The sequence below is a fragment of the Sus scrofa genome, chromosome 7, assembly GCF_054392235.1.
Source record: "Sus scrofa isolate SSC_HxYL_T2T_F1_AM1 chromosome 7, Sscrofa_HxYL_maternal_Yorkshire_Landrace_v2.0, whole genome shotgun sequence".
Taxonomy (NCBI): domain Eukaryota; kingdom Metazoa; phylum Chordata; class Mammalia; order Artiodactyla; family Suidae; genus Sus; species Sus scrofa.
In genome coordinates, this window is record NC_139389.1 from 75,380,813 (window position 1) to 75,399,756 (window position 18,944).

At 39.3% G+C, this 18,944-nt stretch overlaps 1 protein-coding gene across 11 annotated transcripts in view; it reads right to left on the reverse strand.

The window, feature by feature from the left end:
- The window catches only part of NPAS3 (neuronal PAS domain protein 3), an 876,069-nt gene extending 874,234 nt beyond the window's left edge, over window positions 1-1,835 (reverse strand). For all 11 annotated transcript variants that reach the window (XM_084969006.1, XM_084969005.1, XM_084969003.1 and 8 more), the window contains exon 1: window positions 1,516-1,835. In XM_084969006.1, coding sequence (XP_084825132.1) covers window positions 1,516-1,673 — 158 coding nt within the window. In that variant the 5' untranslated portion in view covers window positions 1,674-1,835. The remainder of the gene's footprint in view (window positions 1-1,515) is intronic.
- Window positions 1,836-18,944: the final 17,109 nt, after the last annotated feature.

Consider the following 18,944-nt stretch of genomic DNA (forward strand, 5'->3'; position numbering starts at 1 on the left):
AAAAACCCATACCTGAACCATGAAAAGGAAAAATCTAATTCTTTTCTAGTCCTTTATGTTTGAAAGATTCCCAGATCTTTTGTGTTAAAGGTTCTTGTAATCACTGAAGTAAAACAAGACTAAAATAATTTAAATTTAAAAACCTCTTTGACAAGGAATAACCTCTTTTTGAGTTATTTTCAAGACTCCCTTTTTAAAACTTCTGACAGAACTCAGAGCATATAATGAAGTCTTCCACAGAATATTTGCAATACTGAGCATCAACTTGGAAAACACTCAGTGCGTTATGCAAAATCTGCTCTGGTCGCTGGGCCATTGGTTAGAAGGCACAAAATATGGCAGTGATAGATTATCTTAACCTTTTCAGTTTAAACACTGTTGGTTCAAATCAAAGGTTCTCAAATCAATGAAGTTTGAAATACAAGGTAAAAATAGGAGCTGTTATTTGAATTATGCATTGTGTATATTTTAAGTTAAATGCCATTGGCAAATCTCTCAGATGTTTAATCGTGTGCAATCTGGGAAACACAAATATTTAATTTCACACTTTCATGTGTTCTTTTTTCCTCCCATCTTCTATAAAACTGAGCCTCACAAATGGGAAGCTTACCTCTCAAGCTACATGGTTAGTTTTTCTCAGCACATTTTTGTGGATTACATTACATTTTTGATAAAATCTTGGAACATAGCAAGTTGTCCTTAAGGAAAAACTTCAGGGTTCTAGGGCTGTTGGTAGTGGTAAAAAAATTTGCTTTATTTCCTAATAAATCAAAGAATGTTTGCTATTTCAATGTCACAACCATGATTTCTTTAAATGTATAATCGTTTGGGGAAAATGGAAACAAGAAATACTTTAAAACTTCCTTCTTACCACCTAACCTAACTCTGTAAAATTTGCTTCCTAACTTGCATCTCTGAATCTTACGCATTTGCATTATAATGCGTTTAAGATGAATACTTAACTGCGCCGAGAAGACTCGGATTTCATGCTGTATTTCCCTGTAGTAACAGGTGACATGATAACACTATTATGTAGAATTGCAAGTCTACAGCTACACGTGAAAATCGTTCCTATTCTGTTTGGAAACAAATGATCAATCAGCCTCCGGTGATCAATTGCCCCCTTGGCTGCCCATCAGCGCATCAGCGCGAGTCCTCACCAAGCAGAGGCATTGAAAAAAATTCCGCTGAAAGGGACGGGGATCCCAAACTTTGTAAAAGCACCTTGTGCGGTGTCTCAGACTTCTCTGTAACTCCTTGACTACGCGGGGCTGAGGCTTTGGATTTGGGGCCAGGCAGAAGGCAAAGAATGATTTGACTTACGCCGGTTCACTGGAGTGCCTTTCAATCTGAATTGATTTTTTTCCCCCTGTCTTTTCTGTAGAACGAGGGGCAAGCAAAGTGAGCCCTGGCGATGTGCATGTGTATTGTAACACATAAAACAGGAGGCAAAGTGAGTCCCACCCCAGCACCCCAGGGCGGGGGCACTATCCCAGCCCAGGCGGGACTACTCACCGCTGCTGGTAGGAGGTGATGCCCTGGACGTTCTGCGGGGTGCCATTGGCCGCGGTGCCGGCCCTCCCCATGCCCGCGCCGGCCGGCACCCCCGCGGCCGCCCCGCCGGCCGCCGCGGCCGTCACCTGCACGCTGAAATCCGGAAAGATTCGGATCATCGCCGCGGCTTCGGCCCCCGGGCGCGGCGGCTTTGGGTGAGGGCTGGCGGGGGCTCGGGCTGGGGCTCGGGCGGCGGCAGCAGCAGCAGCGCGAGCAGCGGCGGAGGCAGCAGCGGAGCCAGGCACCAGCCTGCAATCCCATTAGTGAGCCGCGGCCACTGTGCGCGGCGGAGAGGAGCTTTGATGTGCGCACAGCGGGCTGGGGGGGCCGCGAGCGCGAGGAGGAGGTGCGGGGGGCGTGCGAGGGACTTGCAAACAGCAAAACGTGTCAGGGTGGGGCCTTTTTTCCCTTTTGGGGGGCGGTGGTGCTCCCCCCTCTTTCCAGGATGTTGCTCTCACTGGCTGCTCCGGCTGCGCCGCGCGAGCCCAGCTGAGGGAAGAAGGGGAGGGGGTGGCGGAGGAAGGATGCACCGGGAGGCTTGGAGAGGACTTGGCCGGTGCAAGGGAATGACGGGCAGCGGAGGGTGCCTTTCTTTCCCGACCCCTCAACACACACACAAACACACACACACACACACACACACACACACCGCGCACTTCCGACCTAAAGTGTAAGACAGGCGCGCTCTCTCCCCTCTTTTCTCTAGAGAAATAACCACCATCCAGGCAGACTCGCGGTTTCCAGCAACCTGGACTCCAGCCCGCGTGTGCAGGAATGGGGGCGCAGAGTCTCCCCTCCCGGCCGGGACCCTTTTCTGCCAGTCTTCTGTACACCAGACAGCGCGAGGGTTGCTAACTGCAAGTTGGACTGCTGGAGAACTTGATGCTTATCGAGGAGGGATGATGGGCAAAGGAGGAAGGGAGGGGGGGAGCCGCTTTTGTGCAATGGAGAGTTTGTTCTCTTTATAAGAAGGGACTCTCCTCGCTCCTAGTAGGCGGGCGTATTGGTCTTGGACAAACTTGCGAGATGGGGACTGTATGTAGTCCAGCTAGAGGGATATGGGTGTGCCCCCCGATGATCCTTCTCTGTAAGCCCCTTTCGAACGATGAAACGAATAAATTAGCAGCCACAACTGGGACGAACTCTGCAAATTCCAGCCACCAGGGAAACAAAAAGAGAAAACACGTGCATTTATTTCCTCGTGTCTTCCAGTTACTTCTCCACATTGTTAAAACAGTGTTTCCTTAGAGGGAGAGGAGGGATGCTGTGGTTTGCGCGCCTTATTAATGACAACTTGCACTCCTCACCTGCATAATGGGTGGGGACAGTGGGAGTGGATGGTCACCCCCACCCCCTGCCCAGGACCCCCATTGTCCTACTTCCTCTCTCTTTCTTCCGGGTCGCGAGCCGGGACCTGAGTTACCCCTCTGAGCGACGCGAGGTTCGGGATCCTCTCCTCTTGCGCGCCCCCACCCTCCACGCGCTTTGCTGGTGCTGCTGTAGGTTTCCCCATCTCATTCTTTCCCCTTTTCCTCTCCCCGCGCGCAGAGGCCCGGACCCGGCAGCTGGGGGACGAGTTGCCGCTGCGCCCGCCGCGCGAACCCAAGTTAGGCTCAGCAGAGCGTGGTGGCTGCGGCCACGCCGCCCGACCCTCGGCCAATAGCGCCTCGCGGGTCGAGGCACCTGCTTAACCCTTTGAGCCTGGGCACAGCCGGCAGCTGGGACCCAGAAGGACAGGGCCGATTGGCCAGAAGTTGCCAAAGATGAGAGCAGCAGAAACGGCACAGCCTGGCATTCCCGCAACGAGGTCTGGGGGCTAGATGCCTGGCCTCGCCACAGACCTGAGTGTCCCCTTCTACCCTAGTGGCTTCCGGAAAACAGCCAGCCGGCACAAAGGCTGGTCCGCACCCGGCGTCCCGCGCTGGCAGAGCAACCTCTGAGCTCTCCTAACCCGAGTCAGTTTCCGGAGGAGCCGCCCGCGCCTGTCAGGCAGCCGCAGGGAGACTAGAGGGAGGGAGCCCCAGCTCTGGCTGGCCGGGCCCACGGCGCAGCTGCGTTTCCATTTTCCTCTCAAAGAAAATGCTTTGGACGGCAGATAATACCAGGAGATATGAAACTGCTTCGTCCCCCACATGTTGCACGTAAAAAGAATCATAATGAGCATCTGCGGCGTGGGCTAGGGATCCCACGAGTTAGTTTAAGATCTAACCAAGGTCCTGACCACCTCCTTCCTGGGAAAGGGTCATTCTCTAGTTTAAAGGCATTTCATTCAAAGACACTTGTGCAGAGGCCAAAGGCAAAGTCACTGTACCAGTGCTGCGGATGGGGACTCTTAAGAGGGTAGGGCCACCTTACAGTGATCAGGTGACAGACCTGGGGCCTCTTCCTACTAGGAGCACAATGGTAAGGACAGGACATGCTTATGGACTGGGCCCTCTGGGCTCTTCCCACCTCTCAACCTCTTGGCTGAGTCTCAAGAGGAGATCTAACACACCACCCCCTTAGCTCTGCACAAGCTTTCCTACTGAAAGAAGTGGAAGTTCATGCCAATTATAGAGAGTTCAGGAATGTTCTAGGGGTTGGAAAAAGCTCTTTGACTGCATGGGTCAAGGCCAGGAGGACTATAGGCCAAAGGAATCCCCATTAAAGGCTGACCAATGAGGCTGAAAATGAACATACATGCAGGCAGTGGCTTTCTGTAAAATAGCATTTGTCTGAATTATTAGCCTGTCCTGGTAGTGCCATGCTTGGCATTTGTTATCTAGGTCAACCAGTTGGTGGAGGTTTCTAGCAAGTGGCTGCTGTGTACTTTGACTCCAGTATGTAATGTCATATTCCAAGCTAGATCTGGCTGGTCCAGAGGCAGCTCCCATTGTGCTAAATGATGTCAAAACTGGGTAAAACCCTCTTTGGCCAAAAAAGCAGAATTTTTAGATAATTACTTCCCCTTTTAACATATTCTCTGCACAATCAACAATGAGTTACACTTATAGACAAGATCACCCTTCTTCTTTGTTTTAATATGGCTCCCATGAATAGAAAAGACCAGCAATTCTATTTTATTGATCACTTACTTTACAGAATAGTTGGTCTGTAAATGTGTCCCTGCTTCCTTCTTTTTTTGAGGGCAAATTTTTCGTGGAAGTCCAAAGGGCAAATATGTCCCCACTTGAAAGAGCAGATGAGATCTGCTGTTAGACATTTGAAACTAGATGTGCTGAAGTACTTCAATTATACTTGATACCATTAAAATAGAGTTTAATGAGTACACTCAGCTTCGAAGTTTCAAGTTTTCAACTCTCTGTATTTAAGAGAATTAATATGGCACCTGCCCTCCAGAAACTTTCCTTTCTTAAATAGAAATACAGAGAAGACTCAAAGATTGGCACAGTAGGTTACCTTAGGATGCATATGATAAGTCTGTTTCAGTATTTTGTCATTACATGTAAAATTTTCGAAGTTTGGTTTGTTGCATGAGAGACAAATTCTTTATTGAATCTGCTTATCTCCATGTTTGTTAAGGACCTTAAGCAAAATATAAGTTTATTCCCTCATTAGTAATTCTGATTTCATTACTCTACTCTTACAGTTAAAAATCTTTATATGCTGGCAGCTGTTTTGAAATATTTTGAAAGTTGCTAAGACGGCTCCAGTTAGAATTAAACTGCATACTTTTTCATTTTATATCCTTCTCCCCTACACTAAAATCTGCATATTAGGTTATATAGAGATATAGGAAAGGATTTTATGATGTTTTAATTCTAAACACATACATATGATATATAAACAGTGACCACACTTACATATTTACATCTTCATCCTTGTTGTCAGTGTACAACTGTGCCTTTTGCTCGTATGTTAAAAATATGTATTCTCTGGAAATTCATTTCCATGTACTTCGAGTTAAATGGTTTGATTTCAAATTTTGGTGACTGGCTGTCAGAAGCTGCCAGTGACATGTAGAAGAGGGGGGTTAAAAAGCTTTATTGTATCTAATTTTTTGCTTTACTTTAGTCAGATATTTAAGAGGAAAATAAAATAGTAGATAGATATCAGAATAAGATAAAGCAAAACAAAATAAATAGAATGAAAATACTATATGTAATGAATAAGGTAAGAACTGCTTTCCTCTGAAATGTTAAGTGTTTTATTGAAATGATCATGCTTGAAACAGATTTTTTTCCATTAAAAAACTCAGGTGGGATAATTTACAACAATCTGAGGGATGAGGCTTCATTGTAAGAAGAGCCCTGAGCTAAAATTAAGATCCTTCCGTATCATAGGAAGGAGATTTTACATTCTGTACAGGGGTTAAATATTTGATTTAAACAATTTTCCATCTTTGCTCCTCAATCCAAATTGAATTCAAGCCCTTACTGCTAAATTTGCCATGCTATTAATATGTCCCCTAGTCCATTCCAAAGCAAAACTATGATGTCGGTGGAGAAAAGAATAACATAAACTTAGATATAATGTCTTTCTTGATATTCCAGAAGAGAAACTAAGGGATTAAGAGAGAATATCTAATAAATCATTATTTATAATATATGTATGTCCATATATAATATATAAAGACAGTAGTGAGGATTTTTTCATATTAATACTATCTATACCAAATACTGAATATCTCAAGCTATTATGCTAAACTAATTCTCAGAGGACTTAATAAATATACAGCTAGAAAAAGAAGAGCTTTAGTTAAAAGAGAAGAAAATCCTTTAGCTATTTTTTTTTTTTTTTTTTATTCAGCAGCAGGCAGGAGGGGAGGAGGAATTTAAAAAAAAAATTAGTGAGTGGGGAATATTTTTTAGTTAAAATATTCGCACATCATGGTAATATTATCCCAAAGCATGTGCAAATCAATAGTGTCTAACTAAAGCTAAACTTAGACTTACATGCAAAATAACTTAATACTCTCAACATATGTAAAATACTAATTTGTCTTTAAACAACAATCTCAAAAATTGCTCTTGCTTATTTTTTCATGATAGGGGCTTTGTTTTTGGAGTTGAAATATTTCTAATTTTTAGGAGACAATTTTAAATCTACCCATGATGATAAAGGAGTCCCAAACATTGGTTTCTTTGTTGCTTCTCTTACTGTCAGCATAATTAGAACTTGAAAGGACCCACTAGATGTGAGTTGGGACTTGCACCACAGATCCAGAAATGCTTGCTATTTTTAGGGTTTCAGTGGAAATTATACCTCATCCTACTTGGAAATTTTATTTCTTCTTTTTCTTTCTTTTCTTTTTTTTTCTTTTTTTTTTTTTTTTTGGTCTTTTTGCCTTTTCTAGGGCCACTCCTGCGGCGGAGGTTCCCAGGCTAGGGGTCCAATCGGAGCCTTAGCCACCGGCCTACACCAGAGCCACTTCTGTGACCCACACCACAGCTCAGGGCAACGCCAGATCCTTAACCCACTGAGCAAGGCCAGGGATCGAACCCACAACCTCATGGTTCCTAGTTAGATTCATTAACCACTGAGCCACAATGGGAATTCCTGGAAATTTTATTTCTGTTTGGCTTGGTTCTCCAGGTAGGCATACTTAAATAGCCAATGGATTGTTTTCTTCACTTAATTTTCTTATTTATTGTAAAATTATTCATTCAGTGACTGGTTGATTGAAGAAGTGACTAATTGCTTGGGACTGATTATTTTTTTGAAATGAAAGAAACCAAACTAGAGCTTTTACTTGAATTTTTCATTTTCAGTAGGATGGGATATTTTATAAACCTAACCACATAGCAAATCAAAAAAATGTTTTTATTACACTACATGCTGTGTGAACCACTCTGTTTTTATTAAACTGTTGTATCTCTTTACCTAGAGGAGTGATTCTCAAACTTTAGCAGGCATCAGAATCACAAGAAGGGCTATTAATAAAGCACACATTTCTGGGCCCTGCCTTTACAGAATCTTATTCATTAGGACTGGGATGGGACTCATAATCTGCATTTCTAGCAAGTTTCCAGACGGTACTGATGCCATTGATCTAGGCACCATACTTGAGAATCACTGACCTGCTGTGTTTACGATAGAAGGTTGGGTTGGGAGGTCTAGATTCAGAGCCCAACTTTGCTACACACTGATCGAGTCGTCATAGGCAAGTCCTTTAAGCTCTCTAGGCTTCTATAACCTAACCTGGTATTAATTCAGGTCAGCAAAACTGGATTTGTCCTCCATGGTAGGGATTCAGGCATGGTTCCTTCTTTCAGGGAGCCAAGAGTTTTATTAACAGAAGCAAATATATAAAGAAATAAATTGCAATAAAGTGTCCTAAAGGCAACAACAGATTTACATAAAAAGTAGGAAAGTGCCATGTAGGTGGGGCACTAAACCAGATGAGGTGGGTAATAAAACTTGATCAGGAGCATGGGTGAGAATCATGCATTCTGGGTTTGAATATAATTCTATTTACAAGTTGAGTGGCTTGAAGCAATTTGTTTATTCTCACCAAGTCTCAATTCCTTTCTTTGTGAAACTAGTAATATAGGTAGTTCTCAAAGGATTGTTACAAGGTTTAAATGATCTTAAGTGTATAAAGGACTTAGTACAGTGCCTGACTTATGTTAATTACTCAGTAAAAGTTAATTGTCACCATTTTCCCAAACAAAAAATTGAAGAGTTTTATATTTTTTTGCTTTCTTTTCTATCTGGCTTTGTAGAAAACAACCAGATTCTCATATCTACTTTCTGCATTGTCTGCTACAGTTTTTGGTGATAAATATTCAGGTTCATATAGATATGGAGTTAGAAAAGGAAGTTAATTTTTTTATGACTCAATGAATTTTATTACATTTATAGTTGTACAACAATCATCACAACCAAATTTTATAGCATTTCCATTCCAAACCCTCAGTGAATCCCCCCAGCCCCAACCTGTCTCATTTGGAAACCGTAAGTTTTTCAAACTCTGTGAGTTGGTATCTGTTCTGCAAAGAAGTTCATTGTGTCCTTTTTTAGATTCCACATGTTAAGTGATAGTATTTAATGTTGGTGTCTCACTGTCTGACTAACTTCACTTAGTATGATAATTTCTAGGTCCATACATGTTGCTGTAAATGCCATTATTTCTTTCCTTTTAATGGCTGAATAATATTCCATTGTGTATATGTACCCCATCGTCTTTATTTACTCCTCTGTCGATGGGCATTTAGGTTGTTTCCATGTCCTGGCTATTGCATAGAGTGCTGCAGTGAACACTGGAGTACATGTATCTTTTCAAGTCATGATTTTCTTTGGATAGATGCCCAGGAGTGGGGTTGCTGGATCAAATGGTAATTCTATTTTTAGTTTTCTGAGGCATCTCCATACTGTTTTCCACAGTGGTTGTACCAATTTACATTCCCACCAACAGTGTAATAGGTTTCCTTTTTCTCCACACCCTCTCTAGCACTTACTCGTTGTAGACTTTTTTATGATGGCCATTCTGGCTGGTGTAAGGTGGTACCTCATTGTGGTTTTGATTTGCATTTCTCTAATAATTAGTAATGCTGAACATTTTTTATGTGTTTTTTGGCCATCCATATGTCTTCTTTGGAGAATTGTCTGTTTAGATATTTTGCCCGTTTTTTGATGGGGTTGTTCATTTTCTTGGTATTGAGCTGCAGAAGGAGTTTATAAATTCTGGAGATTAATCCCTTGTCAGTTGCTTCATTGGCAAATTTTTTCTCCCATTCTGTGGGTTGTCTTTTCATTTTGTTAAGGGTTTCCTTTGCTGCACAGAAACTTTTAAGTTTGATTAGGTCCCATTTGTTTATTTTTGTTTTTATTGTCATTACTCTAGGGGGCAGATACAAGAAGATATTGCTGTGGTGTATGTCGGAGAGTATTTGACCTATATTTTCCTCAAGGAGTTTTATAGTACCTGGTCTTATATTTAGGTCTTCAATCCATTTTGAGTTTATTTTTGTGTATGGTATTAGGAAGTATTCTAATTTCATTCTTTTCCATGTGGCTGTCCAGTTTTCCTGGCACCACTTATTGAACAAGCTGTCCTTTCTCCATTGTATATTCTTGCCTCCTTTGTCATAGATGAGTTGACTGTAGGTGCATGGGCTTAATTCTGGGCTTTCTATACTGTTCCACTGATCTATATTTCTGTCTTTGTGCCAGTACCATATGGTTTTGAAGACTGTTGCTTTGTAGTATAGTCTGAAGTCCAGGAGCCTGATTCTTCCAGCTCCATTTTTCTTTCTCAGGATAGCTTTGGCTATTCTGGGTCTTTTATGCTTCCAAAAAAAAAAACTTTAAAATATTTTGTTCTAGTTCTGTTAAAAAGGGAAGTTCAATTTTAAGAGCATTTACATATTATGGATATTCTTCTTTGCTGCTATTATACCACGTCTCAACAAGTAGCAATATCCTAAAAGAAAGCTGTAATGTGGAATCTGGAATCATATTAAGAAAGTTTCACACTCGGAGTTCCTGTCGTGGCGCAGTAGTTAACGAATCCGACTAGGAACCATGAGGTTGTGGGTTCAATCCCTGCCCTTGCTCAGTGGGTTAAGGACCTGGCGTTGCCGTGAGCTGTGGTGTAGGTTGCAGATGCAGCTTGGATCCTGTGTTGCTGTGGCTCTAGCGTAGGCCAGCGGCTATAGCTCTGATTTGACCCCTAGCCTGGGAACCTCTGTATGCCACAGGTGTGGCTCTAGAAAAGGCAAAAAGACCAAAAAAAAAAAAAAAAAGAAAAGAAAGAAAGAAAGAGTTTCACACTCTAATCATTAAAATCTATGGGACTATAGATTTTTTTTGGTTCATGCATGAATTTGTATCATCATGCAATGGTAATTTTTAAAACATTAACTAACTGGATTATGCGGATCTTCTAAGAGTTAACACATTTTATTACACAATACTAAAAAAAAAATCACATCTGCTAATATTACCACCTCTCTGTTCATGAAAGTCTTTATATATTGGGAAGCTGTCAAGCTCACAATGGCAGATACAAGTTTCCTAAAATCCTAATTTTCACTTGGAATCTCAAATATTAGTGTTGGCAACCAAACACTGTCAGTTGTATCTTGAAAGTGATAGACAAATTTTATTCATTTTCAAGAAATTGTCTGTCAAGTGCCCACATCTTAGTACCCATAGTTTGTCAGTTATTCTTTCAACTATAAGTAATATTCCAGAAGGAAAAAATGGCTAGTTCAGCTTGCAATGAAAACAATGGCACAAGAACTTTTTTGGTACTTATATAGCAAAAATATCTTATGAGTATTTCCCATTTCATCACAAAGGATATTTCAAAGATACATGTTCAAGGGACCAGATTTAATAAAGTTAATAATACTTACTGCTTCATCAAGGATGTTCTTAAATGAAATTGCCATTTTTTTTTACTATAAGTGTGTGGCAGGGGAGAATACAGTGACTACTAGTATAGTCTCATGCTACTGACTTGATTCATGATGATTCCTGAGAAGTTTTACTCTATGTTACTTTTGCACCAACAGCATCGACAGTGAAACATCCACTGTGAAAAAGGCAAGTAATGTCTTAGTATTAGTATATTATTAGTGTTATTATAGTATGTTAAAATAGTTTTAACTTCATGGATACACTGAAGGTCCTCATCCCACACTTTGATAACTGATGTCTTAATAATATGCAAGTCTCACGTTATTCTTATGAGCAACAGGTAAAAGGAAATTTTTAAATTCTCTTTTTGCTGTATTTATTAAAGACTGAAAATATACTTTCTAATTCTGTGTTACTTTGCTATCAAACCATGAACAGATTATAATGAATGTTGTACTTAGGATTTGGTTTTCATGTAAAACTGAAATAGGTACTTTGTTTTTTTATCTTGTCATCTAGGAAGTGGGTATAGTTTTGAGCAAAGCAATTCCAATACGTAATCTGGGATCAGGAACTTAATTTTCCCTCTATCCTCTAAGAAAAAGATGGGAATACATAAATCAGAATGATACCTCAGAAGGATGGAAATATAAAACACAGAAGGTAGATTAAGTTCTCCTAGCAGAAGGAAGTTCTCCATTATTCAGAACTTGAAGAGGGTCACCTTTGGAGGTGCTGAGCCTCCCTCACTAGAACAAAATGACCAGCTTCTAGGAATTCAGAGAGAGAAATTTCTTCACTGGGGTTCTGTTGGAGTCAATGACCTTTCAGTTCATATTCAGTATAGACAGAATTTTTAATCTTATTGTCTCTATATCATAAGCAAAACATCATAACACTATTTCCAAAGTGCTATATAATCTTTCTCACTGTTTCACAGGCAATCACAAATATTTTTCATACCATTTATCATTACTCTCAGGCTGGAGGATTTTAAAATCTTGTTCAGAACAGAAAAACAAACTGAGTTATCATGCAAAGGATCTTCAGTTTCTCAAAACCCACAATCCAAGAGAAAAGGGAAAAGATCTGTAATTTAAGTATTTAGACTAATTAATTTTGTTTTAGTACCCTGGACAGCTGCTCAAGACACAAACCAAATAGGAGGAGAGAACAACATTTTGAAGTTAAATCACTACTTGTTATTAGTGATTCATAATCAAAGGCATATCTCAAAGAGATTATAAACTACTGAAGAATTAATCATTTATTATGGAATTTAAAATAATCTTGTCCAAGAATTATAACTCAACTGTGAGATATATATTTGATGGAAGCTGTAGAAGAAGCAGCTTCTTGGCTGACTTATTTATAGACAGCTTTTCAGTGTTTTTGTCTCAGGGGAATCAAGAAAGGATGTGTATCAGAGAAATGTCATCTGTGTACCTTTGCTCAATGATAAGACACCAACATAATTCTGTTTTAATTTTACATATTTTGACTGAGAAATGATCCCTCCTAAAAAGTGATTTGTGTGGCCGTAGTCAAAGAAAACTATAAACTTGAGGAAAATTCATTAATAATGATAAGTTATTGTGTATAAGGGAAAACATCTAAACCAACAGTTCAAATTTCAAAGGCTTGCCAATCTTATTATTATTTTTTTTTACTTTGGAGAATGATATGAAGTATTTTCACTTGGAAATTGCCTTGTTTGCCTTGCTATCAAAGACCTTGGTTTATTATGATATTTATTTTTAACTTTTTCTAAGAAGAAATATTGGACATTATAGAAGTAAAATATACTCTATATGAAGTCACTTCAGTTTTGTATAACAAAAACCTAAATTAACAATTATGATATGAGAGGTTTGTTTCTATCTCATGTAAATGTTTGGGATATACAAGTAAAGTGTGGTTACATTTTTTTTAAGGAAGATGATGACAAATTTTTTAAATGTTTAATATAATGTTTGTATTGTGACATGTACATTTAATTTGATTCATGGCATAGAATTAAACCCAGCAAATGCGCAAATATAATTTATTCAATAGTAACATGGTCAACTATTGTTCCTTTGTCGCATATTCAGAATATGAGGGAGAAGTATCAAAGATCAATATAACCCCACCACCATGTTTATAGTGGGAACATGGATTCTAGAAAACCTCAGCTACATCTTTCATCAAGAGATTGGCTGTAGGCATGCAGCTGTTTGAAAGGGAGAGAGCCTCCTGTTGGTGATCTCATGTGTCTTAACATTTACAATTTGGTTCTGCACAGAGACAAGATATGTATACAGAATAATTTGCTCCCTCCAACCATTCTCTACCAAAGGCTCTCTTACCTTCAACTTGAGCTTCTTTTAAACTTTTAACTCCAGATTTCTTTCCAAGCACATAGCAATATTACACATAACGTTGTTACCATTTGAAAGTTGTAGAGAAACTCAGGTATTTTAATAATAGTTTAGAAAACTCCATATTCTACTCTGTATGTCAGAGGTCAGGAAAGGGAAAACTTTAAGTCCAACACCCAGATTCTAACCTGGCCAGAGACCTGAGGCAAATTACTTAACCTCTCAGGGAAGAGTTCCTTTTATTCATTTCCTTTTAATGATGCATGAATGTATTTCAACAAATATTCCCTGAATACGTATTCCATGCCAAGTATTCTTTTTTTATATATATATTTTTTTTATTTTCCCACTGTACAGCAAGGGGGTCAGGTTATCCTTACATGTATACATTACAATTACATTTTTCCCCCACCCTTTCTTCTGTTGCAACATGAGTATCTAGACATAGTTCTCTATTCAGCAGGATAGCAGTATTCTTTTAAGCAGCAGGGCTACATCAAGACATAATACGAGGCCACTGCTCATGTGGAGTTTTCACTATAGGTAAGAGGAGATAACAATGAACTAATATCTGTAAAACTCAGAAAAGACAACTTTATAGGGTTGTTATAAGGATGAAATAAAGTAAAAAATATAAAATGTTTAGTCTAGTGCTTGAAATGCAAACAACATCTAGGTGGAAGTTGTTATTGATGGTATTATATGGATTTGGAAATAGTATGAATCAAAAAATTTGAGTTTGTAATAGTCAGATATGCCAAGTCTGCACAGACCATTTTATTCCTTTTTTGAAAATAAAATTCATGCAATATTTAATAGAAAATAATCCCACATTAAACATCTTAAATATAAGATAACATAAAACTCCTAGAGGAGAACACAGGCAAAATATTCCTTGACATAAACTGTACAAATGTTTCTTTATGTAAGTCTCCCAAGATAATAGAAATAAAAGTAAAAATAAATAAATGGGACCTAATCAAACTTACAAGCCTTTGCACAGCAAAGGAAACCATAAACAAAATAAAAAGACAACATACAGAATAGAAGAAAATATTTGCAAATGATGCAAGTGACAGGGCTTAATTTCCAAAATATGCAAATAGCTCATAGAACTCAACAACAACAACAACAAAAACCCAACTTAAAAATGGAAAGTAGACTTAAATAGACATTTCTCCAAAGAAAACATGCAGATGACCAACAGGCACATGAAAAGATGTTTGACATTGCTAATTATTAGAGAAATGCAAATCAAAACTACAATGAGGTACCACCTCACACCTGTCAGACCATCATTAAAAAGTCTACAAAGAACAAATTGGAAGAGGGTGTGGAGAAAAGAGAATCTTCTTACACTGTGGTGAGAATGTAAGTTGGTGTAGCCACTTTGAAAAATAGAATGGAGGTTCCTCAAAACTAAAAATAGAGTTGCCATATGATCCAGTAAGCCCACTCCTGGGCATATATCTGGATAAAACCATAATTCAAAAAGATACATGCACCCCTATGTTCAGTGCAGCACTATTCACAATAACCAAGGCATCGAAACAACCTAAATGTCCATCAGCAGATGAAAGGATTAAGAAGATGTGGTATACATACACAATGGAATACTACTCAGCTATAAAAAAGAAGAAAATAATGCCATTTGCAGCAACATGGATGGAACGAGAGACTCATATTAAGTGAACTAAGGCAGAAAGAGAAAGTCAAATACTATGTGATATCACTTAAATCTGGAATCTAATATATGGCACAAATAAAGCTTTCCACAGAAAAGAAACTCATGGACTTGGAGAACAGATTTGTGGTTGCCAAGGGGGTAAGGGAGGGAGTAGAATGGACTGGGAGTTTGGGGTTAGTAGATGCAAAGTGTTACATTTATTTATTTATTTACTGTTTATGGCTGCATGTGCACATGGAAGTTCCCAGGCTAGGGGTCGAATCAGAGCTGTAGCTGTCAGACTATGCCACAGCCACAGCAACAGGAGATCTGAGCCACATCTGTGACCTACACCACAGCTCATGGCAAAGCTAGATCTTTAACCTATTGAGTGAGGCCAAGGCTTGAACCCACATCCTCACGGATACTAGCTGGGTTCATTACCACTGAGCCACAATAGGAATTCCATATGTTTAGAATGAATAGACAATAAGGTACTACTGTATAGCACAGGAAACTACAGCAAATATCCTGTGATAAACCCTAATAGAAAAGAATATAGGAGTTCCTGTCGTGGCGCAGTGGAAACGAATCCAACTAGGAACCATGAAGTTGTGGGTTTGATTCCTGGCCTCGCTCAGTGGGTTAAAGATCCGGCATTGCCGTGAGCTGTGGTGTAGGTCACAGACAGGGCTTGGATCCCAAGTTGCTGTGGCTATGGTGTAGGCCAGAGGCTACAGCTCCGATTTGACCCCTAGCCTGGGAACTTCCATATGCCCTGGGTACCGCCCTAAAAAGACAAAAAAAAAAAAAAAAAAAAAGTAAAAAAAAGAGAAAAGAATATGAAAACAGATATATATATATATATATATATATATATATATATAACTGAGTCTCTTAGCTATGCAGAAGAAATTGACACAATATTGTAAATCAACTATACTTCAATAAAAAAATAATTTGTACCTCTGCTTTAATTTCTCTATTTTTTTAGAATTGAATATATATTTTCAAAGTACCCACAAAGAACTAATGGTGTTAAAATGGGTAAAAAAATGAAAAATTAATACTTCCCGGTCATCTGCTAATAGCCAGACTCTATGTTGTTCATTCTATACACACTCTCTCTTTTAAATTTCATGACAACCCTAAAATGTACCTGTTATTAGTCTCATATTTACAGATGGAAAAAATTCATAAATTGAAACAGACTCCAGTAAATATTTGGGTTGACTAAAGAAATATAAAAATTAAAAATATCTAAAGTATCATATTTTTTAGTTGCTGGTTATTGTTTTACAAATAATTGGCCATGTTTATGAATGAAAATACCACCAATCAGACTGAGAAGATAAACGACAGTTTTTATCTTAATAATTAACTGTTCTAAAATAAATCAGGCTTTATTTTTTTTTTTACTTTCCCGTCTAAGTTCATTCAGCAATAACATAAAATGGTCATAACACTCTAGCTTAATTAAGAATCCTCATAGAAACTTTAGGGCTTTTTTCCCTATTGGATAATGATAGCAATGGTGTAGATCAGTGGTTCTGAATGATGGTCCTCGGACCAGCATGATCATCTTGGGAACTTGCTAGAAATGCAAATTTTTGATTCTCACACATTGAGTGAAAAATTATGAGAGTAGGTACCTTCAAGTTTGAAGGCCAATTGCATGGATAATTATTGGTAACCAATGAACAATATTACAGATAATTATGACTGTCTTTTTTCCTAAGGCCAAAGTCTCTCTTCTTACCAGAAAAAAAATTTATGTCATTGGTTTATTTATGTGAAAGGGGAAAACAGAAAACATTCCTTTAAAGACTCAACCTTTCAAAACAGTTCCAAAAATCAACATTTCCGGAACTGTGCAGACAGTAAAACTAGAGCAAATGTACAAAGGCAACCAAAGTCTAATTCCCTTTCTAAATTCTTCTGCTTCTAAAGGAGTAGAGAATATACTGCAAAGACTCAAAGATCCTGAAAGTACAGGAGAGAAAAACCAAGAGAAAAAGTGAATAGTGAATAGAGAGCCCTCACAAGCATGCTTTAGAGGCTTACTTTCCTAGCTGGAGGGCCAGAAGGAACAGATCCTGTTCAATATGTAGGAGGCCGGAGAGTGGGATTGGTTCGTTAAAGCTGTCACTGAGATTAGAGCTTCCCGAAGCTCCTGTCCTAACATCAAGTCAATTTCTTGCTAAACTCTTTCTCATTTTAAATGGGAAAAAGATTAGACTGTTGAGTGCTTAGGGAAAAATATAAAACTGGCTTGTAGGCAAGCTTTCCTTTTTAAAAGAAAAATTCTCTCAGCCTTCTGAACTCAAAGATAGCTTAATAAAAGTTATGGAAAAGACTAAAACCAGTGGGAAAAAAAATAAGAGGGTAAGAAAAAGGAATCCAGATCCTTCTTTAAAAATCAGGGTTTTTTAAATATCAGTGTAAGAAAATACCTTCAAAGTTCTTACAGAGGTTCTGCTGAAATTGAGAAAGAGACTAACAAATAATTCAAAATAATATTTGGAGACTTTAACTCCATAATAATATGGGAAACATATGACATAAGGATGAAACACTATGTTTAACATTCAAAGTATTCACATTTCTCGCATGTACACATGCCCTCCTGTGGTACGGACACCCTTCTTGCCATTTAATCAGAAACTCCTTTAACAGAGACCTGTTGCCTCACTGTAACAGGGAGGGAGCAAAGAACTAAACTTTATTTTCTTTCAAATGTAAAAAGTAATAAAGAAAGGACTCCTGAAAGTTAAATCATCACTCTAGTCTGTTGACCACAAAGCTAAGTTTATACTATAGTTTTGAGAAATGGGGCTATAGTGACAATGATTGTAGCAACATTTCTGGTGTAACAGTGCACTGGTGAACAGTTTCCATGAGCTAAGCTGAAGGAAAGTTCAAGTGCTCTTGAAAATGGTGGGCAATGTAGACTTTAGTCAAAATCAGAATCCAGTTATTAGAGGGGGGCCAGGGGCACAATGGATAACACATCTGACTAGAGAATCAAATTATTTAGTCATTGTGACTGGGAATTAAATACAAAGATGAAGACAGGTGTGCAAGAGATTTTAGAAAGTGTGTGTGGGATGGAGATATCTATGAAAAATAAAGAGAGAGAAGGAGGATTTGTCAAGGGCTTTAGACCACAATATAAATCTGAGATTTGTGAAAAGAAAGTGGGAAGAATAAGAAGTGGGCAGGAAGAGTCTCAAACTGCAAAGCCCTGGCGAGTCAAGTCCTGTGCCAGAGGAACTACATGTTAGGCAGAAGTGGTCAGGCCTGGACAGCCCCACCACGCCTGATCACTGTCTGACGACTACTGGGGAAGAATGTGGTCTTGGCTCAAAAGCTGTGACATCCTATGAAGGCACTGCCCCTGGAATCTGTCAGCCATCTCACAGATGAATGGCAAGTTCTTTCCTGAAGGGAGATCCAAGCAGCATGCTTGGTAGCTACAGGCTGCCCCTGTGCCATATGGATCCACGTCTTCTATCAGGAGCAGCCCTCCAGGACTCCAGTAGGTCTCTCTACATGAGATGAACTACAACCGATGAACAGCCAATGTGACTCATTGTCCTTCTCCCCACTCTCTACTCTAAATCTTCCTTGCTCTCAATCATCATCTTTTGGTTTTTCAAAAGTGCCTATTTCTCTGCTGCAGATAGCTTAGACTTTGTACAGAACCCCAGTGGCCTGCACTGAGAATTCTCCAACTGGGGTATTCCATAAATTCCACTGTTTCTTTTCTACCACTGACATCTTTTAAACCAGAGAATATGCTTGATCACATGGTCCAAGCAGCAGGGCTGCTAACACATGCATCTGGGACCTGCCACAGAGCCTGCCCCTGGTATTTAGGCAGAAGGAGTCATCCTAAGAGTGGAATGTGTTGCTTCCAGAACCCACCCCAATCCTCCAAGAAAACACTGTGTTTCTTTCTTTGCTGTAGGATATATAAAAGATGTAGCAATTTGGGCTTTTTTTTTTTAAATTTTGGAGGGGATGTCCCATCATGAGTGTATGATTCTATGATTTCT